The sequence below is a fragment of the Rutilus rutilus genome (assembly GCF_951802725.1).
Source record: "Rutilus rutilus genome assembly, chromosome: 10".
Classification (NCBI taxonomy): domain Eukaryota; kingdom Metazoa; phylum Chordata; class Actinopteri; order Cypriniformes; family Leuciscidae; genus Rutilus; species Rutilus rutilus.
This window is the reverse complement of record NC_140215.1, coordinates 9,565,810-9,580,480: the sequence shown is the minus strand read 5'-3', so window position 1 is coordinate 9,580,480 and position 14,671 is coordinate 9,565,810. Positions and strand designations below refer to the sequence as shown.

The following is a 14,671-nucleotide window of genomic DNA, read 5'->3' as shown; positions in this document are numbered from 1 at the left end:
CCACTCTGTAAAAGGCAAAATCGTGCCGTTCAAAACATCAGCAAGGCACTAAGAAGCCACAGCAGCATGAAGCTATGAATTAGTCTTTTTTTCATTTTTTTTTTTTTCACAAAACTAAACGGTTTAGTTCTCCAGTGGTCCTCTGGTTTCTCGGTTTACCTGTAATATTGATGATCGAGGTCCATGAAACAGGAATGACAGCATGCATCGAGGTAATAAAGATGACAAATAAAAGAGAAAGAACTTCACAACTTTAGATAACACATAGCTGCTCTGCTGGAAGGTTCAGTACATACACAACAATAAAATGTGTGTTTTGAAAAAAAAAAACATTGGGAAAAGAAAGTCAAACGAAACATTCACACAATAAACGACTCATCCCCTCACCCAGAACAAAAATCTTCAAACAGCTCCAAAATGAAAACATTTCTATTGGACCCAAACCTTCATATATCTGCCGATTGGTGCTCACGTAATGCTTCGGCAGTAAACTCGTGCCGTCTGCAGAAAATCGACTGCAAGAGTGCTAACGAAAGGTGTGTTCTCCACGAACAATGTGCGAGGAGAACTCGTAGCGATCTTTGCTGCGGTGGCCGCAGATGTTGCACTCCAGCGGGTCTCTGTAACCATGGCAACCCATGTGGATGGTGTACATGACGTGGTCCAGGAACAGAACGCGGCAGTGCTCGCACTGGAACACCCTCAGCTCCTGGCCCTCGCGGCTGAAGACGCGGATGCCATCCCTCGCGGCGACACGGCTGGCGTCGATCGCCCTGCCTTCCTCTGCCCGGCCAAACCCCGGGCTGGATCGCGACCTGTGCCCGGCAGCGCTGAGCTTGTCCCGAGGGCTGCTCCGTGCCGAATCGGCCGAATCCTGTCCACTGTTGCACGGCGACCCGTCTCGGGCCAATTGAGGATTCTTGGGCCTGACCAAGGAAATCGCGCCATTGGTTGGGTGCGGGAACTCTGGGTTTGGGTGGGGCATTGGAGGAGCCTCGCGACTGCTGGGCCTGTCCATGCGCGGGCCGAGCGGGTACACCGGATGGAATAGCGGGTTCACCATTGGTACCACCTCGGCCATGGAGAGGGATGGGTGATGGACCACAGGCCTTAAGGAGTCAGAGCCCAGGTAGTTGATGGCATTGCTAATGGCATGGTCCATCATTTGGGCCTGCATCAACTCAGCTTCCTTTTCATACTTCAGGCCCATCTCATAGTTCACTTCAGGGTACGCATAGCGAACCATTTTCTCACCTTAATAGACAATGCAATAAAAGATGCATTAACAATAGCCTCAAAGTACTTTCCATTATGATCCAAAAATATACTAATCTTGCAATTTGCTGTAAAAGAATCTGCTACTATGTTTTCATTGCATTAATGATGGAAAGTCCCATTTGGAGACTGAAGTGAGAAAATTTAACCCCTGCATAATATGGATGCGGTAAACTGCACTGGTGTAGTCAGTAAAAGCAATGGCAAAGCTACAGGTGTGCAAAAACCACAGAATAAAAAAAAAAAAAAAAAAAACTCCCACTCAAACCTTTTTTCTCTCTCTCTTTCACTTTAATACTTAGTTTGATTTCCGCATATATTGTCAATAGGCAAGTAATGAGTTTCCTTTCAAATAATATTTTTCTATCTCCCTTAAGAGATCTTGCATTACAGTTTAATTGTATTTATGTCTTTATATTTTTAAAGTGAGTTCTGCTCTCTGTTCCTTCATGTGTTCCTTCAGCATTCACTAAGCAGTTGCATGTGGTATTTCAGCTCAAAAAGCTGCGTATTACTCACTAACCACCCGCAATCCAGTTTAACCAGGCGCTATATGCTCTGAAATAGCACTGTGCTGTATTTAAATAAGTAACTGTCTTTATTTGTGAGCACCTTTTGAAATTAGACATTTTGGCCTTGTGCCTTATCCATCCAGCTCTATTTGCTGTTGCTTCTACAGAAAGTAGGAGGTACTCATTTCTATTATTAAAAAGCGATTTTTGTGTTCATTTGTAATGATTATGGTAGAAGTACTTAATGAAATGATGATTAAATGATGGGAAAGTTCTTATCAGGTATATATATCTTGAACTGAACATCTGGGCACAGGAACAGTTTCTTCCCACAGGCCATTTCCCTTCTGAACAGTTAACATACCTCCCCAAGGCATATGCCTGTAAGTGCAATACTCCCACTGTGTGGTGCAATATCTTCTAAACTCAGGTAATATTTATATTTATTCATACTATTCAAAATACTGTAAATATGTTCATAATCTGAACATAAACCCAACTGTGACCTTATACTTCTTTCATATTTTTATATTGATATTTTTATTCTTAGAATTTGCATTACTATGTTTCTTGTTGTATTTGTATATGTGCACAGAAAAATTCCTTGTGTGTGCAAGCACACTTGGCAATAAAGCTCTTTCTGATTCTGATTCTGATTCTGACCTTCGTCCTAGACAAGCTCACTTTCAATAAGACAGAAAACATATTTTTGGCAGTGTATGCACCAGTACCTGATTTAAAACAGAGCAGACAGAATTTGCATTTTGCAACAGGGACTGTATTTGTGAGGTTGAAAATGTTTATTCCGCCATGTGACCTCCCTTACATTCATTAGCACCGCTAGAACTTTGAAGATCAGTGTGTTGCATACTGTAGATTCAACCACATTTACTGCTGAGGTGACACTTACCCACAAACTTCTGTGGCGTGGTGCTCTTCCGTTTACCCACATTCCCCAGTCTTTCAATTACAGGAGGCCGGTCAAAAGCCGCCATGCCAGCGGACTCCAGCGACCTCTGCTCCTTTGAAATCTCCCCTGAGAAAATGATTCAGCACATCAACCAAGTTGGTCCATAATACATGAAGAAAACTATTCATTAGCATTTCTATTAATCTCAGAGTTTTGCACCCAGTTTGTTTTGAGCCAATAACCTGGGTCCTCATTTATAAAGACGTGATCATAAATGTGAATGAACTACAGTTACCGAAATGTTTCTATAAACGATTTATAAAACCTTTCCTAAATGCATCTCTCTTTATAAATTGCGGTTTATCTACAGAATGCACACAAATAACACTTCATGGTTTAGAAAAAGTATGCCACTCATTATCAATGCCAAGGAAATACAAGTAAACATATGCACAATAGGCATGGCCTGGTTCCTGTACAACGTCTGTGTGTAGGCATATACTATTATTTTCAGGAAAGCATTAATATATATAAATTAATTTCAGTGATTTAATTAGTAAAAGGCAGTTTAAATGTTGCTCTTTTGTGCATTAAATTATATTTATGCTTACTGTGATTGCTTATTTATTTCCATAAACATTGAATTAATTCAATTACTGGTATATGTAACATTGAAAAAGTTAAATAGTATTGAAAACCTTGAAAAAGCTCCTGATTTGTTCCTCACTTTTGATGGAGGATAAAATCCATGGTATTTAGAATCAAATCCGATCGCACGTAAATGAGGCCCTTGAAACGTAAGTGTCATGTAACTCATTTATCTGGACAAACACAACAATGATGTCAAGACAACACTGATTTTAGCTAGAATGATAATGTTCCAAAGGCTTGTAGTTTGGACATCTACCAGCAGGGGTTAACCATGCTAACCAACAAAACTGTGTACCCCTGGTGTCAATAAAATGTACCCCACAAATGTTTAGTGTAGCAAATCTATGTTAGTAATTGCTATTGTTTTGTTTCCATGAAACATACTTGCTCATGGAACACCGTTGTGTCATCCAACACCAAAACGATTTCACAATAAGTCACAATAACACTTCATCACTGATGTGGAAAACCGTCATCTTACAATCTCAATGAAGTCATGAGCCACTCACCTGGATATGGGCCAGGATTGGAGGCGGAGTCCATTCCGACGCTCTGCAAGTAATTATGACACCGTTCTTTGTGCTCCTCCAATGACGTGCGCTGCTTGTAGCTCCGCCCACAGTAGTTGCACTTGTGTGGTTTGCCCACTAAAATACATCAAAGAGTAGTAAAATAAGTATTAAGACGTAAAATAACTCATTCAGACCGCTCACACAACTGAGTTTCAGTCTCCAACTGAGTAAGCGAGAAAGTGGGCAAAATCAGATTTCGTGATGATGCAACCACTACAACGCGGTAAGGGGGTTTGCTCCAAAAAAGGATAGAATTACGTACTATAGTGGTTATATTTGATGTAAGTTTATCGTCATCGATCTGTAATTGGCGCCACGAGTGATGACTTGGAAAGTCTCTTTAAACAATAAACAGAAACCGAGTGAGTGTTTCTCCTCAGCCGGATAAGGTGTGAAGTGATTCACAGTCAGTTCCACTAAGATTAGGTCAGTGCAAGGGCGATAATGCGGGACAAAACCTCCCAAAAGATGTAATAGAAACAAGCATCTTGTCCTTCCGTCGTGGGCAGAGAAGAGTAGGAGGAGGACGATGCTTAGCCTCCAGAAACAGATGTGAGTTTTCCAGTAGCTAAGGGAACAATTCGTTCATTGATTCATTCCGAGTTTCATTCATCAATTGGTTGAGTCATTCATTTATCTGTCATGTTTTTTCTCATTCACTCATCGGTATCAATTCGGAACATAGCCCACCATTATGTTTGCGCTGTTCTGTTATGTCAGCTAAAAACATAATTCAATTTGAGACAGGGGCTGCTGTCAGCACTGTGGTCAATCCTTGGTATAAGGGACTTTCAGAATTATTCATAAAGTGTGCGGCAGTGAAACAAAACAGCCTAGCGAATTGAGTCATACTGTATGAACTCAGTTAACCAGTCTCTTACTGCACGTGAGAAAATAATGATAATTCACACCTGTTACTAGCAAGCCTGTGGGATTACCTGTAAGTGTGCCAATTGTAAAAATACCCCCTACACTTTTCGGTAACCCTCTTCAAAGCACCATAGTGCTTTCCGTCTGAAGCAAACAGTGAATGTGAGACAGCTACTGACTGAGACACTGTGAGGTGACCTTTCACATGTAGAACGCATGTCAAACAACGGAGGCCCTGTCACTTCTGTGGGAAAGGATGGATTATACTTTGTATTGATTAATATAAAATAATATGATTATGTGAACTGTCACATCATGTCAGTTGTGAAGATTTACTAAAGTTGTTTATTATTATTATTATTATATTTAAATAGTCTTTCATGAACTTGGTCTTACTCTGTAAAGGTCAGGTAATCAAGGGATCTAGTGCAGACTCTTACACGTTAATAGTTTTGTGGTCTTTATATGTCAGTGGGTGACTGTATTGGAAACAGTTTCACCTGATGAGAGAGCTCTGAAAGTGACATTTTTTGTCACAGTTTCAATATTTCTAATAAATGGGTGTGTGCATGACAGCACATTAGAAATGGTTTGCGCAGACATTTAAGAGGATACAGTGCATCCACACAGACAAATATAGCCTATAAATGGAAAAACAGAACTGAACTGTTTGGTTCAATGAACTGTCAAAACACCTGCAAGCTGCAAAGTCTGGAACAGGCAATCATGCTAATATGCGATGGAGACAAAAATGCAAACTGTTACGGGACAAAAGAAATGCAATGGTTTTATCGATTAATGCCAGCCATTCAAAACCCTATGAGTTCCTGTAGCAGAGTTTGGACGATTTAGAAAAAATCCCTGTCTAAGCACTTATTCAAATGCAAATTCATGCACATAGTGATGCATTAAAGCCCTCTAAACCGCATCCATTCGGGTTGAAAACAGGAAACAGTGAGATGAGGATGACATTTCATTTCAAGTAAATGCCTATCAATTGTAGAGCATCAGCAAAAGTGCTCAACTTACTCAACTGGTAGTTAAACACTCACCCGGCTCAAAGCATCCTTTCCCTGAATCAAGCGTTAGCCCCTCACCTCACGTTTCTTATTTTACTAAGCTGCCAAAGACAGCCAAAGCAACCCAAAGAAAAGTCACCAACATTATGAATCACGCCTAAAACTGTGGTACAATATATGCTGTTTCAGTTTCATCTTTTAGAGAATGTCTGTGGTCTCTGTGCATGCATATGGATTTCAGCGAGAGCCGTTTGTCAACGACTGGATAGCAAACGTGTTTGAATGTTTTAACTCCCTCTCAACGTAACTTTCCTGGGCTGTTTGCCACCAATCCTCCTGTTGCCAAGGGCCAAAAGAGGATGAGTCCTTTCATGTGGCGCTCGTTGCACAAGAAGTCGTCAAACCTGCTGAGTTCCTCGCATTCTGCTCCAGTTGAAGTGGCTGCCGGGAAGGCGGACGGGACACCAAGGAGTGGGGAAGGACTTGTGGCAAAAAGGGCGAGACCACCCCAGGTGACATTGTGCTTAAGTACTCAAATTACTCTTTAAAAACGTCTCTAGCAACAACTACACGTCTCACACTGTGGTAGAACAAACCTTTCTTGTGGCATCTCCTTAATAATGCCTATAGAAATGGATATGCAAATTATTTAATGACTCTCATCGGCCACAAACGTTTATACGCTGAGCTAGATGGGTGCGTAGGCTTTGGTGGTAAAAGTTTTCGCACTGACATTTGATATCAATATGATAGACCACAACACACAGACACACACACCACATATTTTGCATAGTTTGTTGATTAAATGATGGAGAATCTATACTACTAGTATGGATACACCAACTCCTACTGTCTCATGACCATTCATGACATTTTTGAAGAATAGTATAATCATCAAAACTGTGAAATAAGACAAATGGAAGTACTTAGTGACCAAAAATAATAATAATAATAAAAAAATAAAAATAATAATAATAATAATAACATAAAATAAAATAAAAACTGGTAGCCTATTTTAGCTCCTTCAAAGTTGCTATCATTTGTCTAGATTGTCTAGAAATTCAAGCATAGACAATTTACACTAGCTTTTAAAAGTTAGGGGTTGGCAAGATTTTTTTTAAAGAAATTAATACTTTTATTAATCAGGGATGCATTAAATTGATCAAAAGTGAAATTTATAATGATAAAAAAAAGTTTTTTTCAACTGTCTAATCAAACATTCCTAAAAAAGAATTACAAACAAAAATATTAAGCAACACAACTGTTTTTAACATTGCTAACAAGAAGAAATGTTTCTTGAGCAGCAAATCAGCATATTAGAATGATTTCTGAAGGATAATGTGACACTAAAGACTGGAGTAATGACTGCTGAAAATTCAGCTTTGCCATCACAAAAATAAAATAAAATTTTTAAATATATAAAAATAGAAAACATATATTTCACAATTGGTTCGTTTTACTGGGTTTTTGATCAAATAAATGCAGCCTTGGTGAGAAAAAAATCATAAAGACCCCAAACTCTTAAATGGTAGCGTATTTAATATAAAATTATATTGTTTTGAAGACTAAAATAGCTCTCCCACCACGACCATTAGCGTATATGTGAAACCAAAATGTAGCTATGTCTTTAAGAATTATTTCATAAATTCTGCCCACAAAAACAGGACACCACAGACATCAGCTGCCTGGCCTATAAAACTGCACTATCCCTGCGCTGTGATTAGAGCTGCAAAACAGGAAATGACAAAAGATGAAGAGAGGCAGAAAAACACGATGAGAGTGATAGGCCGCTCCTGCTCTCCCTGTGCATTTCAACAAGCCTGTCCCTGAGTGACAGCTTGTGAAGTCCCGAGCTGAGCGCTGATGGTATCGTATGACCCGGATCTTCAATGATGAGGACTAGACAACTGATGGTGGGCTGATATGAAAGTGGGTTAGAGTGTGATGCTTCACCAAAGCGACACTTCCCTTTGGTTGACAGAGAGCATTTCCTTTGGTGGAGCGCAAGACTTGCAGGCAAACACAACAGCATGTCCTAGGTGGCCTAACCACAGTGCTTGCTAGGTTGTCTGTACACGTCCCTCAGGACAGAACAGATCTGCTCAGTTTTTCCAGAACATGTTAGCTGTGGCCACAGAATAGCAATATTTTTTTATGCTATGGCACACATTAATACCACACTACCGCCCATACATGTGTCTTCTATATAGCATGTGCAGAGTTGTGGTGGCCTGACCTGAGTGTGTGCGCAGATGTCCAGTCAGGGCATCACGACGTCGACAAGCGTAGCTGCAGAACGGGCATTTGAAGGGCTTCTCTCCCGTGTGGAGTTTGATGTGCCTCAGCAGGTTGCCCTTCTGAGTGAATGAAACCCCACACTGGTTACACTGGAACGGCCGTTCACCTGATGGACAGAGTCACGAACAAGAGACACATACTTATCACCGGTTTAGCTAATATTAATAAACATAACAACTTACTACATACTGCAGTGTTTTCGGTGTAGCAGTTTTTATGTATACTGTTTACCACACAGCACATGCAGGGATTGCTTTTTCCACTCATGGTTGGCTGATATATTGAATATAAAAGCAACGAGCCGTTTGAATAGCAGCCTTGATATAAATAGAAAAAATGGTGTAGGATTTGTAAAATATATTTGCTAGCCTATCAGTCTATATAAAGGACTCATTTGTGCCATAATCTGAAATGTTTGTGGAAGTCTCAGTGTGGCCTCATATTTTATATTATGTTGAGTACTTCATGTACTCAACTGTCACAGCTTTAATTACGTAGCGGAGGAGGACTCTGATGACAAAATAACCTTATATAGTTCATACACTACACAGTTGAATACATAGTGCATACATTCTTATTTTATAAGTGCACAGTGTATAGCGCGTCATTAGGTACACCACTATAGTATCACGTAAATTATACCATGTGACCTCAATCATTGCCATGTTTGCCACTAATGAGCACTAAGGATTGTTTTTTTATGAGTCTTCATCTCAAAAAATTCCTTTCACAGCTATGATAACTACGCTAAGCCTCTTTGATACAATTTGTTGATTGGGAACCCAATTATGTTGAATGAATTGGATTAGTCATACATCAGATCTGCTGCGTGAGCACCTGCTCTAAATTTAGCCTGTGACTCTAAAACACATTTGATGGACAAACAGAAATTTAAATCATTAGTTTATTTAACCCCACGTTGAGCGTCAGGGTGCTGCCGTGGCTTGATAAGGTGAACGTTCTATCATTGTGGGCAGAGATGAAAACCTGGAAAAGTGAAATATGACTCTTTACTGCTAGCGTGTTGTCTGGCACTATCAGCGTCAGCCCAGGGCTTGGGAACAGGTTGTGGAGGATTCCTGGGATGCTTTCCCTGAGAATAACTCCTAGTCTTAACTATTGTCTTCTTATAGAGCAGCTACAAGCTCCACACCCTTTTAACACTGAAAAAAGGAAGAACGCATGAGTGACAAGCCTTGGTCACGAAAGTGTTTTGTTATTTTAATGGGAAGTCAGTGAAATGTTCTCTGTTGAAACTTACTTGAGATGTGTCACAATAAATTTAGGCAAATCATTTGCACTTTGAATTGCTGGATTATGATGCCTTGCATAAAATGGACATGGTATAATTAAAATAAATGTTTTGTTTTTCTAATTATATTATAAAGTACACATAGCCTAAATGTATCTTTTAAAATATCTTATCTTTTAAACTTCCATTTTATTTAGGGTTACCACACTTAATTCTTTGACTTTTCCATAACCTTTTCTGTCATTTTTATGCAAATGTATGCTGACTTACAAGCAAGTTTTATTCTAGCTCAAGCTCGTTTTACTCAAGCCCTCACAAAGACCAATACCTAGCTGATGAAATTTTTAGACCAGAGCAAAACTAGAAGACATAGATTTCCTTTAGAAGGTTCCATGACTTCTCTATGAGGTTTTAAGATTTTCTAGACTATATCTTTTTTTTAATATATATATATATATATATATATATATATATACCGGTATATATATATATATATATATAAATGTATATATTTTTCCTGATATTTAGAAAGTTTTTTTTTTTTTTTTTTATCTTAATCGTATAATCTTAATATTTACCATTATATTTACCATTTGGCAGTCTTATTCCCGTGTCACTCTGCACTTCCGTTCCTGGCCCAGCATCTTGTAAGTTGTTTGGACTGTCAATCATGTGCTCCTCCAATCCAGAACCTTCCTCACCGCTGTGACCCGCCTCATCTGGACCACTGGGCCTTCTCTCCGTCTCTTCCTCAGTACCTTCCTCTTGTTTGATTGTGCGTGCTATAAGAAAAAACTCAAGCTTTTAAACAAGTTTTCAAACAGAACAAAACACAAAAGCCAAACATCACCCACTGCACACTACAGTAGTTTCCATACACATGATCAAGCACTAACGTTAGAGTTAAGACTGTGACAAGACTCTTTTGAAGTCACTCGTTACTATGACAGCACATTGACCAAGAAATCTGTTCTCCAACATGAAAACAGCATTGGGATGTCAACAAACAGGGAAAAAAAAAGTCAGAAGCAGCTGTAGTCTCTAGAGAAGGGAGGCAAACGGTGGGCAGGTGGAGTTCTACATGACTGACAGTGGGAGACAGAAAAGAGGAGGCGGGCCAGCGCTTTGGTCTGGACTGAGCGGGTCTCTCCATTATCTCCGCGCGCAGGCTGTCGAGCACCTCCAGGGAGGCCACCCCCACACGCAGAGACACACAGAGCGTGACAAAAATAGACATGCAAAGGGACGTATAAACACAAAGCGACACGTAAACACGCGACAGCCCGGCCCGCAAGTTTTCCGTCTCAACCACGCACACTCTCCAGGTTTCACGACAGATGGAAAAAGAGCAGGCAGTTCTCTATGCCATCCAGACAAACCTGTTTGTAATTTTACTGTGAGTTTAATCTCTGGGCGAGAGCTTGAGACTAAGCTTTGAGTCACCTCCGTCTTTCCCATCCGTACAGTATGAGTGTTGTCCCTTAGGCAAACCTCTCTGCTGTTTCGCTAGATTTGAGTCACAGTCTGAAAGTATGACTAAAATCTTTCTGATCCCCCTAAAAAAAAGCTCTGTAGTTCCTACTGTTTGCAGACTCTAAAACCAGTGCGATGTCACTCATAAACACTACTCGAATGGGACTAATTTTCCCTGAGGAGGTAAATGTGTATTTCACAAACATACATCGGGCCCTATCTTGCACCCAGCGCAATTGACTTTGTACACGGACGCATGTATCATTCCTATTTTGCACCCGCGCAAAGCGGACTTTTCCCTCAACAGAAGCACGTCGGTTAACTAAGAAATACACTTGCGCTCCCCGGGGCGGTTCAGCGCAAAGAGGAGGCGTGTTCCGGCGCAAACGTTCCCTCATGCTATTTTACAGGTTTAGAAAACAATTGCGCCACTAACCGAAAAAAAAAACAGTTTAAAGTCAGTGGCGCGTTGCGCATGTTATTCATATGCTATTTTAAGGGCACATGCTTGGCCTTAATCAATGTAGCGTGTGCACAACGCGCGTACACTTTGATTCTCTCATGTACACACAGACGCAGCAGTTATCATTTTTGCAAATCATACATTATTACAAAAGATAGATAGATAGATAGATAGATAGATAGATAGATAGATAGATAGATAGATAGATAGATAGATAGATAGATAGATAGATAGATAGACAGTTTATTATAAAAGCATACATCTAGCTTACACATTTACCCAAATTATCATACGCCTGTTTAACCGAAATTAATTTGGGTGTGTTTCTCCATCCCCAACGTCCCTGACGGGAACGTCGGTCTCCTCGGCTGTGATCCGCTCCTGGCGTGCGCCTGGCAAATCCGCCGTTATAATAGGAATCCGCTTTAGAACAAGAGCGCCTGCTCTTAAAGGGAATGTGAGATGTCGCTCTGATTGGTTTATTTCACGTTACGCCCAAACCACACCTATGAATAATGAAGCTACTTCAGACCAACCCCTTTTAGATTTGCGCCAGGCGCAAGAGTCATTTATCCCGCCGGGAAAATAGCAACAGCGCCAAGACCCGCCCACAAAGTTACTTGCGCTTTGCGCTTTGACACTTGCGTTTCAGATCGTTAAAATAGGGCCCTTTGTGATTTTAATCTTATCGAAATTGTATTTTCTCCTCACGCAATCTTGGTAAAAATGTCTCAGGTTACGTATGTAACCCTGGTTATGTATATTACCCTGAAGAGGGAACGAGACGCTGTGTCGAGACGCAGTGGGAACGCCTCTGTGTGATTGCGTCATGAAACACGTATGAAATCAGTCCAATGGCGTGACGGAACGTCATGTGACATCATCGACCAGGAAACTATAAAGCATACCTAGAACAAACAGTCACTAGCTTCTGAGCAAGTCGCTCACAGGCATCCAGGAAGTCTGGCAGGTCGACGCAGCATCGCGTTCCCTCTTCAGGGAACCAGGTTTAGGTTACATACGTAACCTGAGACATTCCCTTTCAAGGCGCAGTGGGAACACTATACCCACGACGCCATAGTAACAAGTGCCTGTCCGTGTGAAATCTCTGCGCACACTAAAGGCCAATTTATACTTCTGCGTTGAGTGTATGCCGTAGTGTACGTCGTAGGCTACGCACGTAGGCGACGCCATCGTGAGCATTTATACTTCTGTGTACGCTATTTGGCGGGGACAGGTTTTAATGTTCCACTGTGTTTAGTTTCCTCGCGGCTGTTTTGAGTTTAGGCTACTAAGCGACTAAAAGAGAGCAGATCATGTTGGAGTTGGAGCTTATCAAGGTGGAAAAACAGTTCATTTTAGTGAAATTACTAAAACTAAAAGGCAGAAACGAGAGAAGGCGTCGGAGGAGATGGTACGTGCGACCCATGAACCTGTTGACGGTTGAACCGAATTTAAAAATGACGGGATATGCAGAAGAACACGCCGGAAATGCGTAGGAGGAAATGCGATGCTACCAAGCCGACCAATCACAGATCTTGCGGTCTGCGTCTTCGCGACGTGTAGTTACATTTTTAAGGAGGTGCGCGTCAGGATACGGCGAAGGGTACGACGTATGATACACGTCTATGCGTATGCTATGCCGTACCTACTGTGCGTACCCGACGCAGAAGTATAAATTGGCCTTAAGACGAAAGCACCTGCACTCCTGGAGTAGAGCCGGGGTCAAGGTCATAAAACCTCACGTGTGCGGCTAGGCAACATCCCACCACATCACAAACATATTGGAGGGAAACTCCTGACGATAATGTTTTAGAAGCAGCCATACTCCTAGTCTCTTGGTCTGAAATCTCACAGTGCCATGAAGGAAACGTTACTAGAGGGTGTCTCCCCAAGGATACACCACTTAAAAGGACGTGGTAAGCAGCTAAGGCCGCCATGTACACCTTTAGTGTGGAGGAAGATAGACCTGCGGAGAAACGCTCCTGCAGGAACTCCAGCACTGCAACCACAGGGCAGATAAGTGGGTCCAGCTGGTGCTCTCCGCACCAGGAAGTGAACAATATCTACTTCAAGGTGTAGAGTTTCCTCGTGGAGGGAGCTCTGGAGTGGAGGATGGTCTCAACAACCTCAGTTGAGAGACCTGAACTTATGAGCTGGGCCCCCTCAGAGGCCAAGCCCAAAGTTTCCACAATTCTTGGCGGGGGTGAAGGATCAACCCGCTCGCCTGAGAGAAAAAGCCCCCCCCCCGAGCGGAATCTCCAGAAAAGAGCCGTAGAGGAGAGACTCTAGGTCTGAGAACCGTACTCGGGCCTGCCAAAACGGGGCTATTAACAGAAGACGGGCCCCGTCCCGGCGAACTCTCTCCAGAACTCCCGGAAGCAAAGAGATCGGGGGAAATGCGTACAGACGTGACCTCGGCCATGTCTGCACCATAGCGTCCAGCCCCAGAGGAGCTGGCTGGCTGAGTGAGAACCACAGTGGACAGTGTGTCATCTCTTAAGATTTAAACAGGTCTACTTCCGCTCGACCAAAGTTTTTCATAGGAGCTCCGCCACCTCGGGGTGGAGTCTCCATTCCCCAGACCTCGGCCCCTGCCTCGACAGGATGTCTGCTCCCGGGATTAAAAACCCTGGGATGTAAATTGCCTTTTGAGAGAGTAAATTCCCTTGGGCCCAAAGGAGGATCTGGTGCCAGTTTGCGTAAGTGACGTGACCTCAGACCCCCCGATGGTTGATGTAAGAGTGGACAAGCACATGATGGCCCCTCAGGTCTGGGAGGAAGTGTTTGAGAGCTCGAAACACCACAATCATTTCTAGACGATTTATGTGCTAAGAAAGTAGATGGTCCTGCCACAGACCTTGCGCCGAGTGACCACTCATGATCGCCCCCCAACCTGTGAAGGAAGCATCTGTCGTCAGCATTACACAATGACAAGAAGCCCCCAACACTGGGCCTTGAGTGAGGAACCAAGGTTTCTTCCACATGACTAAGGCACGTAGTGCACCTTGATCATGCGAAACAGATTTCCCCTCTGAGAAAACCCCTTGGTTCTGCGCCACCACTGCAAGGGCCTCATGTACAGGAGGCAAAAGTTATTACGTTGGACGCAGCTGCCATGAGACCCACCAGTATCTGAAACTGTTTCACAGTGAGTGACTGGCCTAGTTTTACCTAGGCCGAAGGGAAGAACCCAATATTGGCACACTTCGCCCCCGAAAGCTAAACTCAGGGACTTCCTGTAATGAGGATGGATGGCTACATGGAAGGACGCGTCCTTCAAATCTATCGTGACAAACCAGTCCTTGGACTGAATCTGTGACACAATCTGTTGGAATGTAAGCCTCCATCCTTCTTTGGAACAATAAAGTAATGG

At 42.2% G+C, this 14,671-nt stretch overlaps 1 protein-coding gene across 8 annotated transcripts in view; it reads right to left on the bottom strand.

Annotated features, from left to right (window-relative positions):
• Positions 1-314: 314 nt before the first annotated feature.
• Positions 315-14,671, bottom strand: part of ikzf2 (IKAROS family zinc finger 2) — a 31,560-nt gene continuing 17,203 nt past the window's right edge. For 4 of the 8 annotated variants that reach the window (XM_084420804.1, XM_084420805.1, XM_084420806.1 and 1 more), the window contains 5 exons: positions 9,950-10,141; positions 8,046-8,213; positions 3,858-3,995; positions 2,698-2,823; positions 315-1,254 (listed from right to left, as the gene is read on the bottom strand). In XM_084420804.1, coding sequence (XP_084276930.1) covers positions 527-1,254; positions 2,698-2,823; positions 3,858-3,995; positions 8,046-8,213; positions 9,950-10,141 — 1,352 coding nt within the window. In that variant the 3' untranslated portion in view covers positions 315-526. Of the gene's footprint in view, positions 1,255-2,697; positions 2,824-3,857; positions 3,996-8,045; positions 8,214-9,937; positions 10,142-14,671 lie in introns of all 8 variants that reach the window. The other 4 variants (XM_084420802.1, XM_084420800.1, XM_084420801.1 and 1 more) reach the window with 1 other exon arrangement.